Source organism: Chelonoidis abingdonii, chromosome 17 (assembly GCF_003597395.2).
Source record: "Chelonoidis abingdonii isolate Lonesome George chromosome 17, CheloAbing_2.0, whole genome shotgun sequence".
Classification (NCBI taxonomy): Eukaryota; Metazoa; Chordata; order Testudines; family Testudinidae; genus Chelonoidis; species Chelonoidis abingdonii.
Window position 1 is genome coordinate 26,766,500 of NC_133785.1, and position 13,105 is coordinate 26,779,604.

The window sequence follows — 13,105 nt, forward strand, 5'->3', positions numbered from 1 at the left end:
AAATCTAAGACAGATCTAGTTTCTGGTACGTGCTCTTTGCACTTTAAGGCAGCAGCTGAGGATGCACCAACCCTATGACATTTCAAGGTTGGGGGAGACAGGACCAGAATGTAATGTTCCCCGTGAGAGCTGCTCTCTTTTGGTACAAGTTAAAGCAGTACCACCTATGCTGTCTCACCTGCACAGGTGCACTAAGAACTGGTCTAGTGCACTTGGGGATCTGACCTTAGGGCCTGATTTGGCTCTTACTTATACTAGTTTTACAACAGTGTAACCCAAACCACTTAAGTTACTCCTGATTTACACTGGTGTTCATGAGAGCAGTGCGAAGATAAAGGAAGAGGGAGGCATGCATCAGGACCCTAACTGGGCCCTGGATGATTACTACTTCCCACCATCCAACACAGATGTAATGAGGTTGAGTAGGGCCCATATAAGAAAAATTGAAATTACTGATTATTCCTCAAAAAAGGTTTTTAATGACTTTTGACTATAAAGGCAACACAGACAAAATAAGAAAAGCAAGATTAAAGACCAGCACTGAATAAGGATTAATATAAATGGCAAGTTATACTGACAACAAGCACAAGTACATGTAAAATTATTATTCATTAGCTATTTATTACCATCTTAACACTATAGTATCGATACAACTTGAGATCAATTCTGCCTGAGCAACCAGACATCTTTACTCCATAACTTTACCCTACATTCACCCAAAAATACATTACCCTTCAGTCGGCCATTTTCTGCACTGGCCAAGTACAGAAGGTTGTGAAGCACACGTCCCTTCGGTTCAGGGGGTGTGGGTCAGGTTTCCCTTATGACTGAAACACACACACAGTCCCGTGCCTTTGTACTTTCTATCTGATCCGTCGGCCATGTCTTAAAACAGACCGACCAATTAGGGTCAGCCAAATCTTTATTGTGGTTAGTGTTGTCACCTTGGCTGTATAATTTATGCTTACTTATCTCCTTGTGTCGCTTTGACTGTATAATTTATACTTACTTATTTTCTTGTAGCCAATTATTTTAATTGTGGGTTAGACAAACTGTGCCCGGGGGCACAACTTATCTCACTTTATAGGAGTTAGAATGTGTTATCTGGTTGCAGCGCATTTTGATCACAAGTCTTAGCTTACTTCTGCAAAGCTTGCCCTCTTCACCTCTTCAAAGCGGAAGTTTGAGGCCTAACACTGACAATACCTTTGTTTGTTTTAAACTTGGCAATACTTTTGCTCAGAGATTAATCACAAGCCGCATTAGACCCATAGATTTAGATGGGAAGGGACTCCATGCCCCTGTTATCACTACAACAGAATCATCTGCTATGGGCAACAACTAGATTCTGAAGAGGTAACCCTCCCTATACCTCAAGGACAGCAGTGGATGGGGCAGCATAGAACCAGATTGGGGAAGGGATAGAGTTGGATTTTTCTTGGGCTGGTTTGCATACTCCTTTTCCCCAACTAGCCCAGCATTGTCTAAACCTATGACTTTATATTCCCTTTCTACTGTCTTTATCACATTTAACTTCATAATCACATTCACTTTCTCTCCCATGCGGTTTATCACTAAAGTTGAATACAAGTTTTGCACACAAGCCACATAGTTTGCTGCATGGGAATGCATTAGCCAGAGTTTGGGCATATTTAATGACAGTCTCTGCCTAAAAAAACATTTTTCCATGTCTACTGAGATGCTCACTCATCACACTAGCCTGGCCCCATCATATGCCTGGTCAACAAATATTAAATGAGAGTCATAAATATGTAATGTCCTGATTTATTGTTTTTGCTATAGATACTATATTTTCAATTATGTATCAAGCCACCTAGAGCCTAGGAGTCACTTTTTACATTTAAATATATAAATATAGTGTTACTCTTCTGCCTAGTAGTAGCAGAGTTCAGTGCCTTGTCTGGGTATTTTCTTAATGTTACTTGTTATATTTACACTATCTATACACACCAGTTCTTGAAGAGAAGTGATCACAAACGGCACAGCAGGCAAGCCCGTTATAGAAATCTCAGCCAAGATAGCAACGTCTGGTTCCTGAGGAGCAACGCTGCCCCAAGAATTGGCTGCAATTTGAAAGCTTAAGGTAAACAGCAAACTCTCCTGCTGCTCCCCCCAAAATACATCACAAAACTAACAGTGAACCATTTCTTCAAAGACCAACCAGTGATCACATTCTATGAAAAAAAAACTTGCAAATCTGTTTGTAACAATTACATCTGTTGACTTCAGTCATAGCAATAAAGTACATTAATCTTAACTGCAGAAGTTTACACTTCCCTTGGGGATATATGTTAGGCAGAGGCACCTCATATTTGCTACTTTTTGAAGACCCTTGTTTTTTGGAGACTATTCTCTCAATCAATGCTGAGAAGTAGAGGGCAAATAGCAGTAAAAGAACACTGGAGTTTGACGTGGCAGTAACAAAGGCAATGCTATAACTGCTCATGGCTGCCACTCTTCCATCCCCTAACCGACCACACAGTTTCCCCTCATGAATACAAGCTGGGGCCATGCACATTAAAATCTAGTAGATTCCACATTGTGGGAGAAATGCTGAACAAAGGGGGAGATCATATATGTGTGTGTGTGTTGGGGGGAGGGGGCAAGAAGCAACTTGATCAATAGGTAAATTATAGGACAGTTTCTGTGCTTGAATAATTAAATCATAAGGCCCTGACTGAATATATCAACTCCCTCTACTGGCGTAGTTACAGAAGTGGAATTCTCTCTTTTGCTTTCTGGGTAGAGACCTTTATTTTTAGTTGCCAAAGAATGTAAATTCTATTTCAAGGATATAATCTGCTGATGCATGTGGTGTTGGCATGTTTTCAGCCATGGAACACTGCAAACTGCACGTGAAATTAATGCGTATGTGCTGTGTACTCACACCCAGGGTCTTTATTTTCTATATCACTAGTGTAACATTTTGCCAATGCCAAACTAACCATTGGAATCCTAACTTATTGATTTTTTTTTTTTTACTTCCTTTATATTGCTGCTCCTCTTCTGTTATTTTCCTCTGGGAAGGTGATTACCTACCTATGAAACCAAAGCCACTCTGAGATTAGCCATCAGTAGTCTTGCAAGTAGCACATGGCCATTAACCCCCCACTATAACACGGTCTTCTAGGACACAGGCAGATAACATGCCACAGACGCAGGGAGAAAAGTGTGTAAAGTGTATTCTCACATCCCAGTGTTCTAAAAGACAGTACTCCTGAAATAATAAAATGCAAATTCACTGCAGCTGTCTGTGTGTCTCCAATCGACAGGTGCAAAGGAAAAAATGAAGGAAGAGAGATAAGGACTCCTTCAGATGCACCCACTTAGTTTAAAATTACAATAATTTAAGCTATTCACAGACAGACTGGCACTACACAGATTAACTAAAATAGCTTGGGATATACATACACAGTCACTGGCTCAGACCAGATTAACTAAAATAGCTTGGGATTTTTATAGCAGCTTTCTGGTCTCTGACATCCCATCCTCTTGTTGCTGGTTGCCCTCTTCTATCAGAACCCAGGTTAGTACAATGACAAGTGTACAAGTTAAGTTGACTTCTAACTCTGGTATGAACTCTGGAGCAGACTGATCTCTGCTGGGATGGATTAAAGAATGAAACCTTGTGATATCAGACCTTTCAGCCTAGTGATTGCCTGATGTGATACAAAAGCCAATATTAATCTATCAATTTAAAAACCCTGTTAGAAATTACACTTAACAATGTTCAAAAATTGAAATAAAGTATAATTTAGCAAAATTAAGAACAAAATAAGTAACAATGCTCCTTAACATAACTGCAGACAAAGCCACTGTGCAGAAGGCTGGTAGAAATTATCATCCATATTTTACAGTGAGAAACTGAGTCAGAGGTTGCGGCCTACATTTCTAATGGTCTAGTTCTGGGTTTCTAATCTTAGACACCACTGGAGTTATGGATGTTCAGCACCTTTGTAAATAGGTCCGAGGCATGTCTAATGACTTATCCAAGGTCACAAGAGTCCCTGTCAAAGGCAGGATTAGTACACAAGAGTTCTTGTCTCCCAATCTGCATTCTCAGCGCTCACAATTTTATCATGAGCCAAATAATATTTAGTGTTTTTCTTAATATTCCAGCCCCTTGAGTTGAGATCCCAGCTTTCATTTAAAAAAAAAAAAATCTAGTCATGTCTTTGTCTTTCTATACAGTAATAATTTTTTTTTTGAAAACTACAATAGCATAGTTGGATTTCAAATAATGATGTTTATTAAATACAAATGTACAAGACATAGCTACTTATGTGCACTGCTGCTCTAGCTTTTAAACAAAAGACAAAGTCCAACTAAAAGGCTTCTAAATGGTTTAAAAGGATAGTACCTAGTTCCTATACACTAGCCCTCATGATTGAGGAGAAAAAGCTGAACATGTAACCCCAAGCATGCATGTACCCAAGATGCAAAAACTGAAAGGCAAAAACGAAACAAACAAACAAAAAAAAACCCTCTGTATTTTTTTTAAATATCTTGAGTTTTTAAGCCAAACTTAAGATTTTTGTGGATGCTAACTCATGACTTTTGAATGCTTGAGGTTGGCAATACCAGAACACTCACATTGATTTGATCTTTTTTCTTTTTGGTAGTATATAACAAACATATCTGAGTCCAAAATGCAGATTGTTCCACATTATGGATCACTGGAAAAGTATTTGATGACACCAACAGATGCCCATGTCATGGTATAAAACCCCACTCTAAACCTTAGAGTCCAAAAGATGGGGTACCAGCATGAATCCCCCTAAGCTTAATTACCAGCTTAGATCTTGTAGTGCTGCCACTAACCAAGACTTGGAGTGCCTGGTACACTCTGGTCCCCCAAAACCTTCCCTGGGGACCCCCAAGACCCAGACCCCCTGGATCTTAACACAAGGAAAGTAAACCCTTTCCCTCACCGGTGCCTCTCCTAGGCTTTCCCTCCCTGGGTTACCCTGGAAGATCACTGTGATTCAAACTCCTTGAATCTTAAAACAGGGAGGAATGTCCCTTCCCCCCTTCCTCTTTTCCTCACCAGAGGCAATACAGATTCAAGCTCGTGAATCTAAAACAAAGAGGAAATTTACCTTTCCCCCTACTCCTCTCTCTCCCTCTCCCACCATTCCCTGGTGGGTACAGACTCCATTTCTTGAGCCTTACAAGGGGAAAAAATCAATCAGGTTTTTTAAAGAGAAAAACTTTTAATAAAAGAAAGAAAGAGTAAAGATATCACTGTAAATTCAAGATGGAATATTACAGGGTCTTTCAGCTTATAGAAACTAGAGAGAATCCTCCCCCAGCAGAAATACAATTTAAAATACTTCCAGCAAATACACATTAAATCTTACCAGCCAGATCACATTTGCAAATAAAGAAAACAATCAAAAAGACTAAACCGCCTTTCTACTTTTGTACTTACTAAATTTGAACAGAAGATTAGAGAGCCTGTAGGTACGTGTGGTCACTCTCAGAACCCAGAAAGAACAACAGACAAAGAAAAACACATAAAACAAAGACTTCCCTCCACCGAGATTTTTAAAGTATCTTGTCTCCTGATTGGTCCTCTGGTCAGGTATTCCAGGTTCACTGTTTGTTAACCCCTTACAGGTAAAAAAGACATTAACCCTTAACTATCTGTTTATGATAGCCCATTAAAATAAACTGCCTTTTTGCTGTTTATTGATTCTGAAAAATCTTTTAGCGGTACTGGGAAACACTTTGGTCTACATCATAATCTTTTGTAAATAAAAGTGAGTTGAAAATATCTGTTCTCTGAAAGCCGCCAAACTTCCTATCAGATTCTACTACTTCAAAAACACATATCCTGGGATGAGGATCTAGGTTTTGACTAGTTTGAAGAACGTTGTTTCTAAAGTATTTGTCAGTGTTCGTGTTCACAGAGCAATGAGCATCATATCTGGAGCTGCATTAGGAGTGCGAAGTAGATATCCTCGTACTGAAAAAATGGATTAAAAAAACAGGTTTCAAAGGCATCAAAACTTTGAGGTGATAAGATCTGCATTTTGGAGTTGGCCCATTATAAAGTATGGGCCATTTGTAGGACCAGATATTTGACTTGTGTAAATCAATATAGATACACTAAAGCCAATATGTTTAGATCATCTGAGAATTTGGCCCACAAAATACTAATCTGGGTTCACTTTTCAAACATCCCCCAACCTCAGGCAGGGTTAGCATGTTCCTATCTGGAGTTTCAGTTTAGTTTCATCTCTAGTTTTGTAACATCTGGCCTCAAAGCACACAGTGGGCTCCCTAATAAGTTTCTTACTTGAAAGTACATGAATTCTGTTCCTAATGAGAAATATCATTAGCCAAAGCACAATTTTTTGTGTAAAAAACCAGTGTGTTGTTTGTTCGATGATGGATTAACAGGGAAATGCATTTGACCAAAAAGTCCCATATTACAAATATGAGCCAAGTTTCTTGAGAGCACCATTTTCTGTACATAGGCCATTAGATACTGTAATCCCATCTCACATTTTGGAAGATAATTCTCTCTGGTGTTTTCAAAAAAAATTAAAGCATTGCGTTGTAAATAAATATGCTGTTAAGGGGAAGGGAAGGCACATTAAGCATAAGGGTCAGCATGGAATAAAGTGCAAATGTACAGAGACAGTTGACAGCTAGAAGCCTGAGACTTGACTGGGGACTCCGGGAGTGGACTGCAAAGGGATGATACAAGTTCAGTTACCCTGAAATTGTGGCAGGGAGATGGGTATCCTGAAGGGCTAAACGAAGGAAGTTATAGAAATCAAGATCGGAGCTGAGAGTTTTAGCTGTGCAGAGAATAAAAGGGCATATTTTGGAATGTTAGGAAGAATTAGCAGGAGTGCACAGCTAAGTGCACTTTCACTTTGCTCCCTGCAGCTTGTTTACTTTAGGCCTTCTGCTCATCTACTATGCCTGGAGGCCAGCTGGGCTTGGGGGTCCAGTGTGCTAAATACAGTACAAAATAACGAACAGTCCCTCCCCTGAGGAATTTACAATCAAAAGCGCCAGGAGCGAGGAAGGGTGGGAGAGAGGAATATAACCAACAGTGATGGGTTGCCCAAGTCTTATTAGAGCTGCATTTCTTCTTGTCCCAAGAGGTTGGTGGTGGCTGGTGCTTTTGCAAGGAGTGGACTGGCTAAATGGAAAGCCAAAGCAAGGCAGAGGGACACTGAAGGGAGGGAAGTAAGGGGGCTAGGGGAGGCAGAAGGGGGCAGAGGGACTGAAGCCACGATAAGGAGACTGAGGGCAAGGGCTGGCTGGGATTGAAGCAAATCTCCCCATAGTGGAAAGTACAGGAACCAGCTGATGCCAAAAGCAGCGGTGCCAGCTGCAGCGGCTTGTGCTCGCCGCGGGCTGCCTGTGGCTGCCTCCGTCCGCCTCTCTTCCCAAGTCCAGGCTGGTGCGGGGAGACGAAGCGGTCACAGGGAACCTGCGGCCCTGGGGGCAGAGATCAGCCATTAACCTCCCCGCCCCCCGCCCCGTCTGTCGGTAAGCGGCACCTGCGGCCCCGCGATCCGCCTCGCACCCGCCCCATGTTAACCCCGCCGCTGCCAGTAGCGTGAGGAAGGCTCCTCACGGGACGTGACACGGTGAGGGGCGCTCGGCCCGCGGCTCTCCCAGCCACTCCCACCCCGCTGGGCGCTAGAGGTCGCTGTGCCTCGCCTTTGTCATGGCCGCGAGTCAGCGCGATTCCCCGGCGGTTCCTCCTCCCGCCTGACGGTTTCCCAGACTCCTCTCCGGGTAAACAGCGATGGCCGCCGAGGAGGGAGGTGGAGAGCCCGACAACAACATGGGGAATCACCTGCAGCTACTACCCGGTACTGGCCGCTGCCGCCGCCCCAGCCAGGCTCCCTGCGCGGGGGGAGAGCGAGGGACGGGCTGGGCAAGAGGGTGGAGAAGAGGAGCTCGGCTGGAGAGGGGCGCGGGGGCAAGGGGCTGTGGTGGGGGGCAAGGCCCTGTGGGATGGGGGGCAGAGGGATGCGGTGGGGTGCAGGGCTCTGGGATGGGGGGCAAAGAGGCTGTGGTGGGGGGCAGGGCCCTGTGGGATGGGGGACAGAGGGATGCGATGGGGGCAGGGCCCTGTGAGATGGGGGGACAGAGGGCTCCGGTGGGGGGTAGGAGCGTGTGGCACAAGGGAGCGGGGGGGCAATGGGGGGCAGGGGCCTGTGATGCAGGGGTGTCAGGAATGTGTGAGATATCAGGAACCTGTGGCACAGGGGTAAGAGGGATGGGGGGGCAAGAATCTGGCATGGTGGGGTATGGAACTGCAATGAAAAGCAGTGGGGCAGGAGTCTGTGGTGCAGGGAGGGGAAGAACAAAGGTGGGGTGTCATTTTGGGGGGGGCCTCTGAAAATGTCACCAGGATCCAGAAGCCTGGGACATCACTGGGGAATAGGGAGTGGGGCTGGGAGGTGGAATACTGCAGCACTGGTATGGTGGGGAATCAAGTGAGAGGTCTAGGGAAAGGTCTTGGACTCGGTGAGCAGAGGAGGGAGAACTAGGAAGGGAACCTGAGGACTCTGGCAGTGGAGGAGCGATTGCTGTATAGTGGGCTCAGTGTAGAATACTAATAATAGAGGGACATGATATTAAAAGAGGTGTTTTTCAGTGGGGGACCAGGCATGATCAGATTAGGGGAAAGGAGAAGAGAACAGGTCATTTGGCGGACACTGAGGAGGGGAAGGAAGACAGGCTGTGTTAGGACGTGGTATTTATGAGTGCTTATGTACAGCCGTCCCTCCTGGTTTCAGGGGTGCTCTGAAACTGCCTCCAGGAGAATAGCCCTGGCAGAGGGCTGCTCTTGTTTAGAAGAAGGAGCAACAGCAGCATCTGCTATTGTTTTCACTTTTGCTTTTGTTTGTGTGTATTGAGGAAGCTTAGACAGAAATAGGAGGTGTTCTCTGATTATTTTTTTTATTGCTGCTCATGTAGTTGCAATCAGTATTTAAGCAGGGGGTAAGATATGCAGAGGAAACAGTGCTTTACAAATGAAGCTGCAGTCTTTCAGCCTTCATATGTCATGTCATTGTCTAGTATTGGCTTGCTGCTTACTTACAGCAGGGAATGTACAGAAGTTAAACATCAACCAGGAGCCAGCATAGAAGGCCAAAATAATTAGATATTGAGTGTGTGTTAGAAGTTAGGAATGGAAACATTATCTTTTAGATCAAGTCCATGCCCATGTAAACAGAGAATTGGATATTCAATGTATGATTTATGTAAATCTATGATTTACAGGGATGCTGAGCACTGATTCAAGGAGAACTGCAGGTACCTTTATCTGTAGCTGAGTTTGAAGTCCAAGAAGAAACTTTCAGTTTGAACGCTGTAAATCCCACTAATAGGCAGGGAAGCTGGGATGGACCATGGTTAAAGCACTTAACTCAAGAGATCTAAAATCAATTCCTCCTCCTATTTGTGTGACCTTGAACCACTCAAGATAAGAATTTTAAAGCAGAGTAAGGGCTTGTTTGCATGGGAAATTTGCCAACATAAGGAAACCACTATAATTATACTGCTATAACTCCCCATGTGGACACACTTCTTTTGGAATGAGTGCCTTCTCCATGTTAGTTTATGTTGGTTTGGAAGTGGTATGAATTAATCTAGAAAAAAGCATTCCTATTCCAGACTAAATGTGTCCACATGGGAAGCCAGAGCGATATAGTTATAATAGTAAATTTCCTATTGTGGATAAGCCCAGAGAATTAGGTGCTTAATTGACATTGAAATTGAGTGAGTCAGGTGCCTAACTCCCTTAGACTCCTTTGAAAATTCCTGCCTTAATCTTTTCCCTGAACCTCCCTTTCCCAGCTATAAAATGAGGTACTTTCTTACCTCACAAAGGCTTTGAGAGTAAATTCATTAATATTTGTGATTGATGAGCTACGTTTGAGTACCTAGATTAGTGATCGGCCTTCTACAAAGTAAATGTAAGATCTGTCATGTGGTTTCAATATTGTCTTGGGTACTTGCCCTGACTTTAGTGTAGTTTTAATATACTAAAGGTCACATTTTACTTTCAGCTGAAAAATCAAATAGTTTCTTTTAGGTAAGAGAAGGCAAGATGTACTCTTTCTGTCTTCCCTCTAACTTTTTTCTGATAAAATTTTGTGGAAAATAAAGACACTGATGCTCTTTCGGTGTTCACATTGTGCTACTGCAGTAAAATGAGTCATCATTCCTCAGAGGCTTCCAGGCTCATTCGGCCAGCACACCGCAGTTAATATATATTTTGGCAATGCTATGCAAAAGTTTGGAGGACACAACTGATTTTTAATCTACAAATTATGCTTTCTAGTCTCTCTGTTTCAAACAAACAAAACATCTCCTTTTCTCCCTACCTCTTTTTTAAAATTAAAAAAACACAAAAACCCATTACCCAGTGATATAACTGAATGAGAGTTCATTTAAACCAGAATATCATTTTTAGATGGAAGGAATCAACTAGCAAAAATCTTTTGGGTATGAAGTTTTAAAAAAGGAGGGCCTAATGCTGACTTGAATACAATTGATTTTATAAATATACACAGGACTTCTCCCTGGAGAAAGTGGGAGACAACTCTAAGCAGAAATTAAATGTGTTTCAAAAATAACTGGGAAGACGTCTAAGTGTTTAGAGCTCCAAAATATAGTTAAGACAGAATAGGAAATGAGATTGGGGGTTGTCAGACCCATCATTTCCTATTAATATGCATTCTGCACCTAGAATTGAGCCAGCTTGTTAAAATATTCATATGAGAGAGAGAAATGTGATATGTGCAAGGTTCATAACACAGACAAATCAGATAATTTCCTCCTATGTGGAAAGTTATGTAAAATATATTAGCACAACATTTTCAAATGTAATTTACTCCTGGTGGAATTCTGCACCAGCAAAATAAAAATTCTGCACACAATATTTTAAAATTATGCATATTTTATGTATCAAAAATAACACAATAAATCATACCAGTTTCAATTATTTTTGGTCATTTAGTTCAAAATACTTGTCAGCAAGTTTGTCTGTAACAATACAGAAAACAAAAAAGATTCAGGAAATATTTTTTAACAAATAGATTCCTTACTAGGCATATTAATACAGAACTCTGAGTAATAATTCGTTTAAACTACAATACAGAAATGTATTTTCTGCACCTCTCAGAAGCAGTGCAGAGGCTTGGGGAGGTCAGGGGAAATGGAGGAGGTGAGGGAGAGAGAAGTAAATTGCTGGAAAGGAGCCTGGGTGTGAACTTGGAGGGTTTTAGGTATCGGTGGGAAAAGTGTGGAACAGGTTTTTGGGAGTGGAGGGGAGAGATTGTAGGGAGCTTCCCCCGTGCAGACCCTGGCTGACCCCTAGCCTCTCCCATTCAGTCAGGCACATTTGCCACTGTCCCCATGAAGTGTACCTCTTCCCCCTATCCCCACTCAGCCACCCTCTGTCCCTATGTAGCTCTGCACCCCCTCCCCTGTCACCATGTGTCCCTGAACCACCTTCCCCCATGTTGCCCTGTTCCTCCACTCCCGTTCAGCCCCTGCTGCGTAATCTGTCCTCCCTACTAGCCCTTATGAGTCCCTGTCCTGCCCAGCACCCCATGTTGTCAGTCTCTCCATAGCCCCTGTCTCCTGACCTGGCCTAACTGGTGCTGTGAAAAAGGCAGGCTCTTTCTATTCCCTAGCAAGCCGGGAGCTGCTGCTGTGGACTATCGCCACAGTGTCTTCTGGTGGGCAAAAGGTGGAACTGCGGAAATTATTTTCTGCTGGGAGCTACTGCTGTTCTTGCGCCAGCCACAGTGCCGTGTGGTAAGCAACGGGCAGAACTGCAGCAACTTTTTGGCAGAAGCTTTTTTCTGTGTAAAAAAATTAAAAGTATGCATGGCTTATTAATTATGCGCACCTGCAGTAGCACAGATTTCCCCTTGGAGGAGTAATTGTCCGCTGGAACATATAGAAAACTATCAGCCAAGTACTTGGTAAAGCTTGCATCTGTGGCATTCACTTGTGATGGGTGAAGAGGAGAATTTGAAAAATGCCATGTTCACTGCTTTTGAAATCTATTCAATATTTACCTTATTTTAAGATCATTTGCAGACACATCATATCTTAAAAGACATGCAGGTTGTCATGCATCACCGCAGAGTCCCAGAAAGGCTGTTGGTTTCTTTCTCATTGTGGCCCTTTACCTCACTTTTGAAAACAACAGGGTCTTGGTAAGGGAAGGTTTATGTAGCTTGCACTTCCATTGCTGAGAATAGAATTGTTCATCCTGAGACATCTTACTTTTATAAGTCTGACCTCTCTTATTGTGATTTCGAAATAAGATGCAGCTGCTGATCTTTGTCAATATTTGTGGTTTGTATTTGTTACTTGGTTTTGTTTTCTTTGTTTATTTTAAAGAACATATTAATTATAAAGACAAAAGCTGAGCAAGAAATCTGTCACACTTCTTATATTAGGTCCTTTCTGTGTTGTAGTTCAAGATCTGAGTGATGTATTTAGCACCATTACAATAGAGTCACTACTCAGCATTTGTTGCTAGAATCCTGCAAATCTATTTTAGAAATCCTTACATGAAAGCTAGGCATGAATATATCATGTGAAGGTCATTTTTCATTCCTCTTCTGAAGAAAAGATATGAGTGTCGTTCAACTAAAGGAGAAGTGTTGTTTAATTAGCTCATTGCACTATATGGATATAAAGCAGGGGTCAGCAACCTTTCAGAAGTGGCGTGCCGAGTCTTCATTTATTCACTCTAATGTAAGGTTTCTCGTTCCAGTAGTGTTTTTAGAAGATCTCTTTCTATAAGTCTATAATATATAACTAAACTATTGTTGTTTGTAAAGTAAATAAGGCTTTTAAAATGTTTAAGAAGCTTCATTTAAAATTAAATTAAAATGCAGAGCCCCCAGGACTGATGGTCAGGACCCGGGCAGTGTGAGTGCCAATGAAAATCAGCTTCTGTGCTGCCTTTGGCACGTGTGCCATAGGTTGCCTACCCCGATATAAACTAACAGTAGCCATTATATAGTCAGTGGTTATGCCTAGAATGATCACTAGTTAGCAGTTTATAGAGACGGTTATT

General features: G+C 42.4%; 1 protein-coding gene across 4 annotated transcripts in view; it reads left to right on the forward strand.

The window, feature by feature from the left end:
• The first annotated feature begins 7,443 nt into the window (after positions 1-7,443).
• The window catches only part of CRBN (cereblon), a 40,845-nt gene continuing 35,183 nt past the window's right edge, over positions 7,444-13,105 (forward strand). For 2 of the 4 annotated variants that reach the window (XM_032784182.2, XM_075073240.1), the window contains exon 1: positions 7,718-7,862. In XM_032784182.2, coding sequence (XP_032640073.1) covers positions 7,796-7,862 — 67 coding nt within the window. In that variant the 5' untranslated portion in view covers positions 7,718-7,795. Of the gene's footprint in view, positions 7,863-13,105 lie in introns of all 4 variants that reach the window. The other 2 variants (XM_032784180.2, XM_032784181.2) reach the window with 2 other exon arrangements.